The sequence below is a fragment of the Chlamydotis macqueenii genome, chromosome 17 (assembly GCF_036417535.1).
Source record: "Chlamydotis macqueenii isolate bChlMac1 chromosome 17, bChlMac1.mat, whole genome shotgun sequence".
NCBI classification, from domain to species: Eukaryota; Metazoa; Chordata; class Aves; order Otidiformes; family Otididae; genus Chlamydotis; species Chlamydotis macqueenii.
Genome location: NC_141572.1, coordinates 11,387,272 through 11,405,193, shown reverse-complemented (window position 1 = coordinate 11,405,193; position 17,922 = coordinate 11,387,272). Strand labels below are relative to the sequence as shown.

At 40.1% G+C, this 17,922-nt stretch overlaps 1 protein-coding gene across 7 annotated transcripts in view; it reads left to right on the top strand.

Moving 5' to 3' along the window:
* DEPDC5 (DEP domain containing 5, GATOR1 subcomplex subunit) overlaps positions 1-17,922 on the top strand; it is a 46,398-nt gene that overhangs the window by 6,050 nt on the left and 22,426 nt on the right. For 5 of the 7 annotated variants that reach the window (XR_015260487.1, XM_086761893.1, XM_086761896.1 and 2 more), the window contains exons 9-26: positions 257-335; positions 1,249-1,310; positions 2,585-2,654; positions 3,032-3,104; positions 3,828-3,931; positions 4,284-4,358; positions 4,862-4,996; positions 5,480-5,541; positions 5,645-5,718; positions 7,367-7,436; positions 7,983-8,019; positions 8,756-8,876; positions 9,965-10,185; positions 11,780-11,983; positions 12,495-12,630; positions 12,831-12,928; positions 16,258-16,323; positions 17,665-17,848. Coding sequence is in view for 6 of the 7 variants with exons in the window: in XM_086761893.1 (XP_086618019.1) it covers positions 257-335; positions 1,249-1,310; positions 2,585-2,654; positions 3,032-3,104; positions 3,828-3,931; positions 4,284-4,358; positions 4,862-4,996; positions 5,480-5,541; positions 5,645-5,718; positions 7,367-7,436; positions 7,983-8,019; positions 8,756-8,876; positions 9,965-10,185; positions 11,780-11,983; positions 12,495-12,630; positions 12,831-12,928; positions 16,258-16,323; positions 17,665-17,848 (1,871 nt within the window). In the remaining variant the exon portion in view is untranslated. The remainder of the gene's footprint in view (positions 1-256; positions 336-1,248; positions 1,311-2,584; positions 2,655-3,031; positions 3,105-3,827; positions 3,932-4,283; positions 4,359-4,861; positions 4,997-5,479; positions 5,542-5,644; positions 5,719-7,366; positions 7,437-7,982; positions 8,020-8,755; positions 8,877-9,964; positions 10,186-11,779; positions 11,984-12,494; positions 12,631-12,830; positions 12,929-16,257; positions 16,324-17,664; positions 17,849-17,922) is intronic. The other 2 variants (XM_086761897.1, XM_086761894.1) reach the window with 1 other exon arrangement.

Here is a 17,922-nt window from a genome sequence, read left to right as displayed (position 1 = left end):
TTTGTAGGGATCATTTGAATTGGCTGTCTTGTAAGGTGAAGAATGGCTATAAATTCAGGAGAATGAATGATTAGTAAGCTTCCACTCTTCTGCACTGGCAACACTAGGAATTAGTTGGGCTGTTGAAATGCTAGCTTGTTAGAGGGGAAATTCTCTATGATGCAGTGGGCGCAGTCATATAAGTTGCTCAGTAGTAGACTTCTATGTTTGACCCTTTAGTACCTTGTTTTAAATAAGATCTTTCATTTCTTTGCAGGTGGTCTTCCGCTCCACTTCTGCCATGGTTTATATTTTTATCCAGATGAGCTGTGAAATGTGGGATTTTGATATTTATGGTATGCGTACTGAGCTGCCTGATGGTGTATGCCGATGGCAGCAGCTATCCTTTCTGCCCCTACTGGAAAACTGCCGCTACTATTTATTTCTGCCACTAGTAGAAAATGAAAGTATCCTGCCTTTGGCCTAGGCGGTGCTCCGAAGTGCGCTATTGTGCTTTCTTAGATCCTTACTTGCAGTGCCACACTTTTCTGTCTCCTGGGTATTCCATAATTTTCCTGTCCCTACTGTTGGCCTGGGTACCATTATCTCAGTGACAAAATCAAGGGAGGCAACTGACTGTGAACCTTGGAGAGGTTTTCTGTGGATATGAAGTTGTTTGGTGTTGAGGGGAGGTGCAAGTTTGTGTGAATACTGAAACCAGAAATGTATGGAAGTCTTGTGCAAAGAGGACCTTGATGTTTTGGATTTCTCTTGACCTGGGCTTAGCAAGGAAGTGAAACCACCATCTTAGGCCAGGTAGAGTCAGCTAGAAATATTAAAACTTTAGGCATTAGGAATGAGTCATTGTCCTATTTTTTTTTTTTTCTGGCTTAATTCCTTAGCAAACCTCTTACCACTTCCTTTGACCATGTGTTTAGGCATATGTAACTCGGCAACTATTCAAAACTGAGCAGGGGATCAGTTGTGCATACTATGCCTAAAAGTCAGTACAGATGCTTTCCCAGCATGCTGCGAATGTGTTGGAAAAATGAATTTAAAGATCAGATCCTTTTGACAGTAAGAGTCTTGTTTACGTCTTCTGAAACGTGCTTTTTAATGTTTTTATCATCTTTGCTCTAGTGATACTAGCATTTACTATGCACACAGCTGCTCTGGTTCTAATAATTGGCTTTGAATCTCGGGGTTAAATATGCCCCATAGTTGAAGTAACTACTGCTGTTTGATGCTTTGGAGTTGTTTACTTTGCAGGGGACCTGTATTTTGAGAAGGCTGTGAATGGTTTCCTTGCTGACCTCTTCACAAAATGGAAGGTAAGTTCATCCTGTTCTGAAAGAACAAGTCTGCCATCTTAATGAGCCCACTGATGTGACAGTTTGAGGAAGACCCAGGTTGTGTCAGGCAGTGCTAAGTTTTGCAGGACTATGAGAGGTGGCTCTTGGGCATCAAAAGGGTGGTTACAGCCTAGGTATGCTGGGTCACCCCAGTACTGATCTGTTCTGTCTGCTGTGTTTGTATCACACAATTTGTTTGTGTGGAGGCTTTGACCTGAATTAAAGTCATTAAATGTGTGATATGATTGTTTGTGCTTGTGTAGCAATGCACAGGTCTGTTTTCCGCAATTTTATTTGTTTCAGGACTCCGTTCCAAATACTTTCCTTGTACAGTGTATAATTTGTTTAGTGCTGCTATCTTTTAGCATGAAGGAGTTCATGATTGTAGCATAGGGGCCACTGATGACGTGCAAGGTTCTTGAAAGTTAATTACTTAAAGAACATACAAAGCCTTGCTGCCTATTATGGGTGAAAAACCCAGAGCTGTCTCCTGTCTCAGGGCATGATCTGATTCAGAGCCAGGTACAACTGCTGTTAGCTATTCTGCTAGACAAGGCAAAAGACTTCAAAATCCTAAATATATAACATCTATGCATAGTGCAGCTCACGATGGTCCTGAGTGTTAAGGAGAGCAGGAGCGTGCCTAAGAGATTTGTCTCATTTTCCTTGTGAGAGAGTTATTGGGAGCTCTGCATGACATGTCTGTTTGGCTTTTAGTACTACTGTACCACGTTGGATATGGGCCTGAGCAATGTCGGGGCTCACGGGGCTTTTCAGGCTTTTCCTTTCGAGGTGATGGCCAGTGTGCTCTTCACAGCTTAATTCCATTGCATGCATTAGCACTGTAACTGTTCAGTGAAGCCTTAGTTTTTCATTCCTCTGGAATTGTTAGGAGCATCTCTCAAATACTAACTCAAATTGCTGTGAGTATATATAAACAAGTTGATAGTTGTCTTTATTTTTTAAACAAAAGTCTTGTATCTTGGCAACTACAGAGAGGAGTTTCTTTAGAAACTAGTGGAGAGCACTCCTGTGAAATGTGATGTAGTCTAGAAGCACAGAATCTGCAGGACAGACCGTTTTGTTATTTCATAGAGGCATATGCAGCACTCATGCAGATATATTAATACAGCAGTCTTCCTTTTGGTCCTAGGTGTGAGGCAAAAGAGAGTGTTACTATATGTGTATATATACAGTTTTCTACCAAATATGACCCTTAAGATTTTGGTTTTTCATCTATTCTTCCTGGACAGGAGAAGAATTGCAGCCATGAAGTGACAGTGGTTCTATTTTCTAGAACATTTTATGAAGCAAAATCTATAGGTATGTAAATTCTGTATTTTCATGTGTCTATTTTTAAACCTGTCTCCTCCTCTCTAGAAACTTGGTCACAGGCTGGCAGTGACTTCTTCCCTCTATTTTTTTTATGCCCGTATCCAAAGTATTCCATTCCAAGCACACAGTGCATACACAGCCATTCTTATGAAAGTACTGCAGTGAAAACTTCACATAGGAGAATCTATAGCAGGTTTTCCTCATCACCCTCAAGCTGTCATATTGTTTTAAAAGCAAGTTTAATATTGTGTAGGAGATCTGCTATTTCTCAAGAATTTTTTTTTAATGGAAATAACAGCTCCTTACTAGAAAAGATGAGTCATTTCTATACAAGAGCATAGGATAATAACGTGTTTCTGTTTCAGATGAGTTTCCTGAAACACATCGTGCATCAATTCGACAGGATCATGAGGGAAGATTTTATGAAGATTTTTACAAGTATGTCTTCCTCTCAGTTCTTTCACCTCTTCTCCCACAGTGTATGTGCAACCCATGTACATAATAGCATATTATTAACTGAAGGACCTTGCAAGGAGTTAAGATAGTGAAAAACATCTATGTCTGAAACTGGCAGCAAATTGATGAGTAGTCCCCGTTCCATCTGTGAGTGCACGCCCATAGTTGCTAAGTCAATCTTCCACATGCAGGTGGATATTGTGTGGTCTGTACTCTGTTGCAATTGCCAATAAACTTAAAAGTTCTGTAGTGCTGGGAGTAGTTTGAGCATAAGATTTGGCTATTTTTCAGATCTTTACGTTTTTGAATAGTTGAAGAACAGATGGTGCCATTGCTGAAACCACAAGTGTTTCCACGTAGGTACTTGAGCTCTTTGGCTGATGGTCCCAACAGATGCAGCTGTTGAAGCTGTCATTGGACTTGTTAATGATCTGACGGCTTTGCAGAGCAGTGATGGTATTTGATATATAATGTTGATCACTCATTTAGAAGTGAGAGATTATTCTGGCTGCTGGTGTGCCACCTTTGTGTGTGCATCTACACCTCAGTGATTGCTGCAAGTACTCATTAGTTCTAAAGTGCTGTATAGCAGAAGGAGGAAACACTCACTTTTTGTGCATTCCTTTTTCTATAGTTTGATCATCTCTTCTCACTTCTTCCTCAAAGCTTCCTTTCATGATCCTCGTTAAGTTGTGCTCTTTCTAGGGTTGTAGTTCAGAATGAGAGACGAGAAGAGTGGACCTCATTGCTTGTGACCATTAAAAAGCTTTTCATCCAGTATCCTGTGTTGGTACGACTAGAGCAAGCAGGTACAAGAATCCTCCTTTCCCTTTTCTCTTTTTTAATTTTTTTTTTTTTTTTTATTTTTCCAACTTGTCTGTAAACTCTGTAGTTTCACTTGAAGTCTGGTATTGTACTACTTAGTGCTCTCCTGGCTAGGCTATTTTCCTTTGGTCTTTCTGTGAGATCTACCAATACCAATTTGCCTGTAATTTGTTGGAGTGATGGGATTTACTACAAATGCCGGAGGTGGGAGGTGTTTTGGGGGGTTTTTTGTCTGTTTGTGGCTTGGTTTTTTGTGTTGCTTTTTCTTTTAAAGCTAGTCTATACAGAGATGATCATTTTTGTTTTCTTTTTTTTTCCTTCTGAACACTTGTCCAGAGGGCTTTCCTCCAGGTTACAATTCTACCTCTGCACAAGGGAACTATCTGGAGGCCATAAATCTTTCATTCAATGGTAAGTTATGAACAATGGATAAAAATATACAGGGGCAGAACTATTAAAGCAGCTGCCAATAAATGGATGTGGACTTCTGTTGCCTGTTCCTTGACACTGAAGAGGAGGGGAATATTAGGTGGTTAAGGTATAATTTTCAGCCTCAGAAGAAATTGTCTTATGTGTCTCTGGAAAAGCAGTGGCTCTCACATAATTGAGTATTAGGTATTATTGAGTATTGAGGTGTTATAAAGGAAACACTAAGCATATGACAAAAATATTCCATTTATGTATCTGGTTCCCATCTTTTCTTCTCTTCTGCCCTAACTCCTCTCTCTCCTGTAGCCTTGTTAACACTTACGGATTGGACAAGGCTCTGTACAAGCCCTCTCAAGTTTGCATGTGCTTTGTGGAAACTTGTTTAATATGATTGTTAATAAACAGTCAACTCCTTTGCTCTGAAAAAAACTGAACCATTCAGTGTCTTTTTTTCTTTTAAAGTATTCTCTAATTCTTTCTCTTAGTGTTTGACAAGCATTACATAAACCGGAACTTTGATCGGACTGGCCAAATGTCTGTGGTTATCACACCTGGTGTGGGTGTATTTGAAGTTGATCGACTCCTTATGATTCTAACCAAACAGCGGATGATAGACAATGGTAAATAACTAGTGATACTGTGCAATCTCTATGAAAGCAAACAGATGTATTTGGAAGAGCTCAAGCATTGTCTTGCTATGAAAAAGTATCTATTGTAATTTCTGTACTCTGGAAAGAGGGGGTACAGCTGGAAGACTTGTGTCCACACTTCGTATTGAAATGTCAAGATTTTCAGAGAACATATAGACATTTAATTTATTTTGTTTGTGATAGAGAACTTCATCTATCCATGTAGACCTTTCCCTTAAAGGATAATCTTGCATGACTTGCATTAGTTAAGAAGAAACACTTCTTACATTCCCAGTGGCATTGTTGGTTTGTAACCATACCGCGGGACTGTTAACTACCATTTTCAGTATAATTACATCTTAAAATCTGATAAGAATACAAACTGGACCTTTGGCTCAAATTGATGGTCTGTTTTGGCTTAGCATATGAGTCTTGCTTGGTAGATAGCTGACCTCTCCTGTTCTTTGTTTACAGGGATAGGTGTGGACTTGGTATGCATGGGAGAGCAACCATTGCATGCTGTACCACTCTTTAAGGTAACGCATGCTTCTCTTCCCTTCTCTCTACTACTAGAAATGTTAAGCGTTTTGTGACTAGCTAGATACAACTAGTTGCTGTGTTTCTGAATTACTGTTACAGCTTCATAATCGCTGTGGACCTGGCGACTCCAGATTGGGTGATGACTACAATATTCCACACTGGATAAACCATAGGTAGGTGAACTCTATCAGCCTTTGCTTAATGCTTCTACTTCGCTTTTCTTTTTGAAATCTGTTAAATTCTCTTTCTTCTCTCATTGTTTATTTCCTTTGCTCTCCTTGTGAAGCAAAGACATTGATTACAATAGTCTTGCAGAAATAGGAACATTCTTGTGGAACTCTGGGCATTAATGCAAGATATCAGAGATGATAGGCAATTTGCAGAGGAAAAGGTCTTGATCTTAAGCTCTCTTTCCAGCTAACTGAGTTCTAGCTTTTAACTATGCTTGAATGAAGTCAGGAAGCTGAACAAAAAAAAACCAATCACTTCAATTAGATTGGTTATTAGTGAAAACAGATACATCCCAAATGAACAAGAAAGAATGTGGATAACATGGATAAATGTTGGAACAGTTGCAGGAAACACTCAGGCTCACTGTTACACTGCTTCATGCCACGACATAGTAGGTTTCCTTTCTGCTTTCTGTTAAACGTTCTGTGCCATAATACTGTCTGTTCTTTCCCTACACATAGAGATCAGGGCTCAGGATGAAAACTACCTCCTCAGTCCTTGTTCTGCTGTAGAATTTTTTTTTTTTCCTCTCTCTTTTAATACCTCATTCTATCTGCATGCATTATTTGACTGTCCTGACCAATTACCATTCATGGGTTGCTTATACCCAGTATTTTCTAGCTGGAAGGCACCTGATCTTTGCCATAGATGAAAAAGTTGTGTGATGGCTTGTAACAAGACAGGATTTAAAAGACTCAGATGACAAGAAACAGATCTTAACGAAAAAAAAAGGAGGTCTGTAGCTTTCAAGCGCTGATGTGAGTCATTATTGACATGGACCAGTTGGAGAAGGTCCAGACGAGGGCCACGAAGATGATAAAAGGGCTGGAGCACCTCTCTTATGAGGACAGGCTGAGAGAATTGGGGCTGTTCAGCCTGGAGAAGAGGAGGCTCTGGGGAGACCTGATAGCGGCCTTCCAGTACCTCAAGGGGGCCTACAAGAAAGACGGGGAGAGGCTGTTTGGTAGGGCCTGTTGCAATAGGACGAGGGGTAATAGTTTTAAAATAGACGGGGGTAGATTTAGATTGGAAATTAGGAAAAAATTTTTTACAATGCGAGTTATAGAACACTGGAACAGGTTGCCCAGAAAGGCGGTGGATGCCCCATCCCTGGAAACGTTCAAGGCCAGGCTGGATGAGGCTCTGAGCAACCTGATCTGGTTGGAGATGTCCCTGCACCTTGCAGGAGGGTTGGACTAGATGACCTTTGAAGGTCCCTTCCAACCCTAACCATTCTATGATTCTATAAATTAGGGAGTGTGTCACGTAAACTGCACAGAACTGTGTGGACAGTGAAAGTTGATACCTTTGTGTAGACAGTGGAAGTGAACTGGGGAGTGCAGATGTAAGCGTATTAAGAAGAGGTCTAGGCTGAGGCTCTGTGGAAATCCAAGGCTGGTCTGTAAGGAAAGAGTACTTCTCTTGAGTTAACCTTCCATCAGTATTTTCCATGTGTTGTCTTATGCAGAGAAAAGTATCCCCTTTTCTCCTTCTGAGAGCTAGCTCAGATTCACGCAGTGTTTGCTGTGTAGCTAACCAACTGCGTTCAATTCTTAGAAGGCGGCTGAGCCACCCTGTTTTTCCTTTCAGTTTCTACACATCCAAAAGCCAGCTGCAGTGTAACAGCTTCACTCCACGGATCAAACTGGCAGGAAGGAAAGTAGGTATCTTTCTGATTTATCTTTTCTTCTTACGAGCTTGTCAGATACCTTTTCTCAGCCAAGCATCAGAATCTTTCTAGCAGGTATTCCAACAGCTGTAACTAAGATTCTGTGTTAAAAGGCAGTGAAAGAAAAGCTGTAATGGTTGTTGTAGGGATTGTGAATGAGGGACTAGTTTATAGGTCTTTCCTTTCTAGGATGAAACTAGATGAGAAATGTTTTAGTCACCATAAAAATTAGAGTTTTGTTCTGTAACAAAGAACTCTGTGGAGAGGAAGAAAGATGTTGACAAAGATGTGTTTTTTACACAGATTTGTGACCGACTATCAGTATTGGATGCTTCTGAAGTGGTCTGGCTGCCTTACTGAGTCAGCAGGATAAACTTTAAGTCTGGTGCTTAATCACGCTGGGGAATATTTCCTTTGAACATGCTAACTGTGTCCTTTTCTCTTTTCTCTTGCTCTCTCTCTTCTTTCTTTTTTTTTCTTTTTTTTTTCTTTTTTTTTTTTGGTATCACTTCACACTTCCTTTGTTGGATCCTCCAGCCACTGACTGAGAAAGCAAAAAATAACCGAGATGCCTGTGAGTAATTCTGTTCTGGAATGAGCTATCCCACTGACTCCCAAACTAACAAACAGCTGTAGTCAGACAATGACACTTAAGCAAAAACACTACTGATGAGATGCAGAAAGGGACAATTGTTGCAGAAAACCATCAAAACCACACAGTTGTTGTTCAGGACGTTAATATGTACACATTGATTGCCTGCTTGGCAAATAACTAATATGGAGGGGTGAGTTTCTGTCCTGGCTGCTTGTCACCTGGCTAGAGGAATAGATGGTATCAGGCTGGTGCGCTAGCGGTACTGTTTGTGGGAGTAGGACAGGAGGGCGTTCACTGGCTTGGGATGTTGTCAGCACTGTGACCACAAAATTACAGTGGCAGAAGCCTGCATTCTTCTAATACCACCTTGTTTCAGGAAGGTGTACATTCTATAAATGACACTGCAAAGATGCTTTAAAATGTCCAATTCCCTTGTGAGGGAACTCGAGGCATCTGTTCATACAAGGATTGATTTGTTGAATATTAATTTAGTGTCTTAAATATATAGGGAAAAGATATTAGGGCCTCAGCAACACTGATTCAGAGGCACCAACTTTGATAATTGAACTATTCCAGCTGTTCTGCTCATGAAAATTTTGTAAGTGATTTCTTTTGATATAGATACTTTTCTTAGTGATGAGAGTTGGATACTTCAATCTTGCAGATCTTGAACTTTCTTGAAAGAGGTATCAGTGCTTTGTGATCTTTATTTCAGCATTAGGGGCTCCAAAAGAGGCTGAGAATGCCCTGCCTATCCAGGTAGATTATGATGGCTACGATGCCCAGGTGTTCAGACTGCCAGGCCCATCCAGAGCCCAGCGCTGTACCACTTTCAGGTAAGAGGCTTATGAGTGTACTAGTTCTAGAGTAGCCATGTTTTGTTGTGTTTCTTGATGCATAAAATACTTTGAGAAATATAATTATAATTAAGCTCCACGTGCTTACCATTGAACAAAACACTTTATCTGTGGTTAGAATTTATAGGTAGTTGTCTGGTATTTTATTTCTGAGATAGTGTGTGGGATCTAAGAAAAGGCATAAGTATACTTTTCCCTTACATCTTTAATTTTGTCTGAAGTAGAATGAAGCTAGTCTTCCTAGCAAAGTGCCTAGCAGATTTTGCAAGCTGGGTAAGAAAATACTTGTGCAATAGACTTGCACAGAGTTGTAGAGATAGCATTAGTTTGATGCACTGCTTAGTAACTGTTGCCAGATGTTCAGTGGTGGGGAATCTTCCCTGAAAATGATGCCTTTCTGAATGGGAGAAGAGGCAGAGAAGCTGAGTGCAGGTTCTCAAATATTCCATGGCCTTTCCTCTGTGGAGAAAGACTAATTATCCTCAGGTCCTGCCCGAATTCATTGAACAGCATATAAATTTTAGTGTTTTTTCAGGAATATTGGGTTGATGAACTTGTTTTGAATTATTTTTTTGCTCTCCTTCTTTCAGTAGTATTGCCTAAATCTGAGGAAGCTGTGCATGTGGACTCACTTGTTAATATGAGCAGCTTGTAGAAATCCATGCTGGCAGATGCCAGTACAGTTTAATGTAGTTCATAATTCCAAGTAGTTTCCCTATAGATACGTGTTCCTAGCAATGTAGGCTCAGGTCTAGTGTCTTCTACACCACGTCTGTATTACCAGGGTGGTGTACTGTCTGCAGAATTAGACAAAAAGTTGAGCATACTTTTTTCACAGCCATTGTGCTGGAGGCGTTTTAGTGTTCTGTTCTGTTGTATGATGCACGCAAGTATGTAGTACCCACATAGTCAGAAAAAATAGTTAATGGCTTCGTTGTAGTCCTATTCTTGAGTTCACCTGTTGAGTATTGACTCTCTTACATGACTTTGGCCTGTTCAAGCCCCTTGATAACCCAGGAGTTAATATATTTTTCATATCACTGGATATATCTGTTTATTTTCAGCAGGTCTGTGAGGGAGAGAGAAAGTCGTACCAGAAAGAGCTCTAGTTCCTATGACGTCTCATGCAGCCCTTCTCTGCAGAGCCGCACGCTGCCCCCAGAGGAGGTGAGGAGCCAGGCTTCTGATGACAGCTCACTGGGCAAGATCTCCAACATCCTGATGATCCCACGGCCACATCTGCACCAGTGTGAAGTCAGCAGCTCTTTGGGCTATACCAGCACCAGAGGTCAGCCTGAGGCAGATGGGAAAGTACCTTAGGTAGTGAGAGGGGAGAGAGAAGATGCAAGTTTGTGTTGGCCACTGCCAGGTCAGGACAGGGGAGATGGTGCTTGTAATTAGCGTTCATGGTAAAACTTTTCCGCAGTTCCCGCTGTGGCTAGGTGTGCATTGTCCCTTTGTTGTCCTTGTCCAATTCCATTGCTGCATTTTTTTAATTTTTTTTTTTCTTTTGGCTTGTCCTAAATAGAAGTGTCCTGACACTGATTTGCTCTTTTCCCTTGTCTATTGCCTCCTTTAATACTTGATTATTCTCCTGTGCCTGCCTGCAAATGTGCACACATACCAGTAACGTTTTATTATCCAGGTCACCTCTAATCTTCTGTCAAATGAGAGCTGGCCTTACTAGTGAGCCCTGGGGGACCCTGCTTATAACTTCTCTCTATGGGGATTTGTTGTCATTAAGAGTCACTTTCTGGATCCTTCCTTTTGACGACATACTGCTGATCTATCTTGATGTGTTAGCAATGCTGGCAGTCTCCTTTTTTCCCTTACAATTTAATTTTGTTCTCAGACAGTATGTGGCATCTTCCACAAACCCTTCTTCTTTGTGGCATCTTCCACAAACTCTTTTATTTCTACATAAATTGTATTCATCCTGCAGTTGCTTGGTCTTCTGTAAAATTCTATCTCTAAAGGCTCTTTATATATATATTTTTTTTTCCTGTCATACTATATGACCCCTGATACCATATTTATCCTGTTACAGGAATTGGATTTACTGGTGTGGAACTACTGTCACACAGTGTACTTCACATTACGTTTACCTTTCGTGTTTTTCCCTGCTGTCAGTTAATATACACTTTTTTATATTTCTGTTACTCCTTTAGTTTGAAGGATAGTCTTGTGACCCAGCTGAAGGCGTGCAGCTGAATGGGGATGTGTGTGGAATAGGACTGGTGGGAAGGGAAGAGTCAGAGTAACAGGGGGTTTTCACATGGTCCAGTTGGCAGTATAGAGTGGTAAATAAACCTTTCCTTCTCTTTGGGATTTCCTTTTGTTGAACAGAGTAATTGCTACTTAGTCATATGGTTTATTTCTCTCTCCGGTTTCTAAATAACTGCACTTCTGCTCTACATTGAAGAGTAATGACTAACTGCTAGCTTGCTGAGATCGTGTCCCATGTCTTCTGGAAGAAATCCCTTATTTCAGTGGTCAAATGTTACAGAAAAGGCATACATTGCTCAGTTGTAGCTTCTGCTATGTCTGGTAGTCATCCTGAAGTTTCTGGTGTGTCAGTCGTTTGATTTCTCATGGATTCTCAAAGCTCTGAGTAATTCTTCATAGTTGTCTTAGCAAGTGGTTTCTTTATGGCTTTGTTTAGTAAAAAATGATGCAGTATACAGCGATGCTGTAATGGCAGATGAAATAATATTCTTTCTTGCCTGGATTCTTGTTTATGTTGTAACTTGCAGACTGGATTGAAATTGCTTTCAGCTTCTCTCCCTGCCTACTCAACTCCTTATTCCCACTTACCCTGGGGAATATTTATATCCCTATGGCTTCTGCATGATCTCACGCTGACTTTAAGTTGTGTTTTCTAGATGTCCTTGAGAACATGCTGGAGTCTCAGCAACGTGACTCCAGTGCCCCTGGGAGGTTCCATGTTGGCAGTGCAGAATCCATGCTGCACATTCGGCCTGGGGGGTACACACCCCAGCGAGCACTGATAAACCCCTTCGCCCCGTCCCGCATGCCCATGAAACTGACATCGAACAGGAGGCGCTGGATGCACACTTTTCCTGTGGGTAAGTCTGTTTTTTAGTATATTAGAGTGCTGTTACTTTTTCCTTGTCTAAGCATTAACACAACATGAGAATCAATGTGAACTCTGGTGTCTTGAACAACACTGCACTGTAACAGAGGCTGAACGAAGTGTTTAGGCCTGAAATCAGAGATCTTCTTTTCGAAAATATTAGCATCTAGTGGCAAACTTGCAGCTTCAGGTTCTGTGGAACAATCTTATACTAGATGGAGGCTGTTGAAGTGAATCCTAACTAATTTGGTTGACTTTTAGATGCTGAATTGTTCTCGTATTTGTTTAATGCCTTGTGAGTAGGACATCCAAAATGTTTAAAAGAGTATTCTGCTTCACTAGCTTCAGAGGGGATGCCAGAGATTCAAATCTTTGAAGATTTCACAAACATGCTTTCTTAATTTCTATTAGTTAGCATTGCCTGGGTTATTGACAGGAGGAGGGTGCAAGCAACTGAGGAATCAATGCAGATGTGGTGATTAACGATCAAAATAACTGTGTAGGTCCATCAGGAGAAGCTATCCAGATCCATCATCAAACTCGTCAGAATATGGCGGAAATGCAGGGCAGCGGGCAGCAGGATTTGACACACTCCTCTGCTGAGCTGCTGGAGCTGGCTTACCATGAGGCAACTGGCAGGTGAGGTCCTTTGGGTGGATCTGTGTAGACTTTGCATGGAGATCCCTTTTCCTTAAGATTTTGTATGTGTTACAGCAAGGCAAACAGCAAGGTTCTGATCTTTAAGTTTAATAACATGTTGTGTTGGTAGCACATACGCAGTAGATACTTTTATTTTGAGATATAAAGCTCTTTTGGTAAGGCTTTTTGTTTTTCTCCAGACATATCAGCTCTCGGCATCCAGGTGACAGTGCCTCTTTCCTGACCTTCAGCGGAACAGAAGAGTACTCTAATGGTCTGGCTGGCAGCAACGGCACAGGTAACAAAGCAGTGATAGAGCATGGGGCTGGGTGTTGGGAGAGAAGGCCCTCCCTTGTTAACAGTGACAGAGTAACAGGGCCAGAAGTTGTGGAAGGTGGGTGGACCAGGCATTACAAAGTAGAGAGAATCAATCTTGGCAAGACGGTTTTCAACTTCGAGTGAACTATTAATGCTCTTACTTGGACTTTTTGATGTATTGTAGTTTTCTGGGTTAGTTTGGGTTTTGGATTTTTGTGTTTGTTTCTTTAATATGCCTCTACTTCTGTAGATATCTTGTAAACTAGTATAGAAAGATGCACATTGTTTACATAAGATAAGATCTCAGGCAGTTGCTTAGTTCCACAGCAGCAAAGCACTGGTGTCCATACATAAAAAGTAACTAAATATGAACTGGTATTGTTCAGGACATTTTCTTCTGAGTGGAGTTGCCTTAAGGTGTCACCCTTGGGATTAAGAAACTTGTTGGAAAATATATATGTATATTTTACATGTGCAATCTGATGGAAAGAATTAAGCTTTGATCATACCTAGATTTTGAGAGAAGCTGTAAAAATGCAGATTTATGTTGCGTGGTAAGTTCTAGGATTCAGTGTTTTCTAGCATTTCTTGGCATTATCTACAAATATACTTTATCCAGATTTTAAGCACTTTGAACATGGCACTGCATATACTAAATGTTATTCACACACCTCAAAATATTTCATCACATTTTTGAGAGAAGTCATATCTGTACTTTCAGTTGAAGGTTAGCACTGCCTTTCTTACCTTACCCAGGCCCCAGAATTATTGGAAATTCTCAACATTTTTTTTGGCTTCTGTGAGTGGACAACATGCCACACTAAGCATTCTGTTGCGTTGTCTCTCTTTTTGCAACCCAACTTCTGGGTTTATGGGTGTTCTTTTGAGATAGGCACATGGGGAAAAAAAATTGATCTTTTGGACTATAGCATTCAAGACATCTGTTCTTTTTTCAAAACCAATTTTAAGATTGTTTTTTAAAAGAAAATTCACCTTTCTGAATTATATTTGTCCCCCATGCTAGTACCTTGAAGAGCCATAAAGAAGTTAGCAGATTTAATTTTCTTGTATCTCTTTGCTTGCATTCATGTAGTCACATTAAAAATGATTTTGTTCTGTTGTTTCCTTCTGAATTTTGCCTGAATACATTTTTTTTTTTTATCCCTGCCTTCCAGATAGACTTTGTTTGTTTTTGCAATTGCTTAACTGCATTTCAGCTACTGGATACAATTTGCATAATGTAGATGCAGAGCATATCCTGGCAATAAACATCCTCTCATTTTATAGAAGTCTTCTGTATCTGTAGATTGGATATAAATCATGTATGTGCTGGAAGTTAATCTGTGTCTGTCTTTGAAAAAGTTGTTATGAGACTTTCCCTGACTAAACGCCCTCAGCCATCTGTAGCTGCCACACTGTGACTCAGTGATTTGACTTATGTTTCTCCCTTATGGTTTGAGTCACCTATGAAATGAAACAGTTCTTTATTTTTTTTTATGTCCAAAAATATGATTTCTCAGGGAGTCTGGTTCTCGTCTGCTGCCCACAGCATGTTTTGCTGCAACCTGGGCCTCACGGTGAAAAATTACGCCATCTATTTACACTGACATTCAGTATGTTGTCTCTCTTGTCCAGCAGATGGTAGATGATAGTTCAGAGCAAATAAATCTTGTTGCAATTCCCTGACTAGATGGCAGGTGGCATCAGCAGAGCTGGTGAAAGATGAATGCCAATTTGAGCCAGCTCCTCTGCTGTTTCACTGGCATCATCATGGCAGCAGATAACCGTCCTTGCTGGTAGTAAATGCTGCTTAGAGTAACAGCTGTGATGTTGATATCAGTTTCCTAGATAAATCTACCTGAGCTAGTTTCATAAAAATGGCTCCTTTTAAATGTTTGGAGGCTTTCTGAAATTTATATTTTGATAAATGCTTTTTAAGCCAGCATTTTTTGTTGTCTCCTTAGCTGCTTATTTTCTCTCTTATGCCACAACAGCTGTTTATACAGCGACGTGGTGACCCAGCTCAGGGAACTGATCCAAATGGAGACTAACTGGGGTTTTTCTTTGTTATATGGATTGTTTCACTGTAACTATACAAATATTGATGCAAATAAAGCAGATGTGAAATGAGTACTAGGAAGAACTGGTCAAGGGGTCAGTAGCATCATGTTGGCTTAGTGTTCCCTGAGCTGCGGTTTCGGTATTTGTTTTCCAGGTTAATAGACTGCTTAGAACGGATCCATTTGACAGTGAGAAAAATCATAGTGTCTTAAGTCCTAATAAAAACTTAAACATAAATTTTCATCAGTCCTCAGTCTATTACTAGCCTTTATTTAGGTTAGTATAAACTGAATTTTGCTCAAAACCTGAGCATCTCTTCAGTAGCTATCATTTTATCCCCTTTCACAAGGAATACAAACTTCCTTACTAGAAGTATGGTCCAAGGTGTATCTTAAAGATTGAAACATAATGGAAGTTGCTGCCTTTTCAGGACGTGGTAGTTTTAAACAGTCTACAAATTAATTTATTGGACCTATTTAGGAGCACTGAAGGCTTAATTAATACTTTTCAAATTTTTAGCCTGGCAAGGGATAAAAAGGTAATTTGTATTTGATGAATCAAGAAGCTCAGCTGTTGGTTTTGTTTTCTCCCTGCCCCCTGGCAGAGAGGTGAAATGTGACTGGTAGTTTATGCCTAAAAATGTTGGAATTGGAGTAAATCTGTATCATGATTTTCATGAATTAGACTCTTTACAGTCTGAATTATAATCTTATATATAGGTTCTTTTCTTGCACCAGGTGAAAGTCTGTTATATATTCCTTTCTTGCTGCTCTTAAGTTTTATTAAATTCTTCCTCTTAACTTATCCCTTGTTCATAAAAAGAGAAAACAAAGGAAAAATATTCTGGTTTTGGGTACTGAATGTATTTAAAAGTACTTAGCTGCTGAGACCTTGAAATTAGCAAGCTAACTGATTACAAGTAACTCTTCTTTTTTTTTTTTTGTTATTTGCCTTTTTATGGCACCTACTTTTCAAAATGTGTTTCGGCATTTTGGGAGGTTGTTTTTGCTTGTTTTTTAGCTACTGAACTCTTCAAATGAAATGTTCTAATGTCATCCAAGGTGTTGTTTCTTTTTTCCCTTGTTCATTTGCTTTGTGTATTTTTCTTCTGTGCAGAACCCTGAGTTCTTTCTGAGAAGAGAAATGCCACAATCTTAAAACACTTACATGCTTTTGATTTATTTTTATTTGAAATAAAAGTGCAAGTGCATGATTCCTTAAAATAAAATACATATTTCTTTCTTATAGGGATGAACCTCAAAACTCAGAACAAGGATTCCTTGGAAGATGCTGTCTCTAACTCTCCAGATCCAAGTAAGCAGGGGAAAGGTTTGTAAAAGAGTTTGCAAAGGTGGGAAGAAAGGGAGGGAAAGGGCATGTACCTATATAGAGGCAGCAGGAGGTGGTAGGCAAGAAACTGAGGAGCCTACTTGGCTTTTGGCAGTGGTTTATTTTGCCCTGCAGTAGTTTGCAGGATCTCTCTGTACTGGGTCTTACTGTGATTGCAGTTCTGTATGTCTTAAGAATATGTGAAAGTAGTTGTCATACTATATTTGAAATTCTTTCCTTACCAGACGGTATTATGCAAAAAGCTAAAGCTGCTGAATTCTTACCTGCCTCTCAATATGAAAAGTTTGCTCGGCACCAGCTAATTGAAGGAGAAGTAGTACAGTCAGTTTCTGAATTTGATACCATTTACTGAGAAATATCTGTCTTCATCTAACACACCAATAAATGTGTGACTGCTTAAGAAAGTATCTTCTTTATAGTGGTTTATTCTGTATTACTTTCTTGTGCAGTGTTCCTGCCATTAATTTTAACATTTTTATATTAAAATAACTTCCTATCTGTAAGACTTCTATTAAAAGAAGTTATGAATTTGTAGTTGGACAAGTGCTTTGATAGAGATCATTTGAAGCAGGTTAGAAAGTAGTGCAGTAGCGAACTGGTGATTTGATGTAATTTAGTTAGCTTTTGCTTTTTAATGCCCAATTTTAGATCTCTGTAATCTCAAAACTGCAACATAACTCTAGGAAAGGGTGTGGGGAAGGATTGCTTTACAAGTTACTAGTTTTCTGGTCTTCCTGCCCCTCTGGATCTGTCTTCTGTTTTCATAACTGTAGAAATACTCCCTTTTCTGCTGTTGTACTATTCCAGAAAGAGGCTGGTCTGTCATTCTTTCCCTGCTCATCCCCAGCTCTTCCTGCAGTTGTCTAGGATGCAAAGTTCATCTGATTTTCTTATTCAGACTTGGAATGTTGATCTGTTTTGTTAATAATGCGTTAACTGCACCTGACTTGCTGTAATTTTGAAAGAGCAGTGGCTATGTCACCTCTAGCTTTCAATCAGCGAACGATTAAATGTATTAACTTTGAATGCTGTTTGCATGATGGGATTGGATTAGCATGTGCACTGCATTGTTTAACAAACTCTGTCTCTTTCTCTCCCTCCCTTCTTCCCGTCCTACTTTCCTTTTCCCTTCCCATTTCACCCCATTTTTGTCTCTGTTGACTTTATGCCAACTCTGTTCTTGTCCCTTATTCTTTTTAACTTTCCTCTTCTCACATTTCTTTCAACTCCCTCTGCACCCTATTTTTTTCATGGGTGACCATATATGCCCCATTGTCTGCCCCCCCCAATGATACGACGAGGCAGTTCTGACGCTGTCTGCTCCCCCCGTAGTGCCAGGCTTCTGTTGTACAGTTGGAGTGGACTGGAAATCTCTCACTACTCCCGCATGTCTCCCTCTTACCACGGACTACTTCCCCGACCGTCAGAGTCTGCAGAATGATTACACTGAGGGTTGCTATGATCTCCTCCCAGAAGCTGACATGGACAGGTTTGGCCAGCACCTTCTCTGTATTTTGGAAACGCTAAATGAGCAAATGCATGTGGACACGCAGTGTTTAAGCA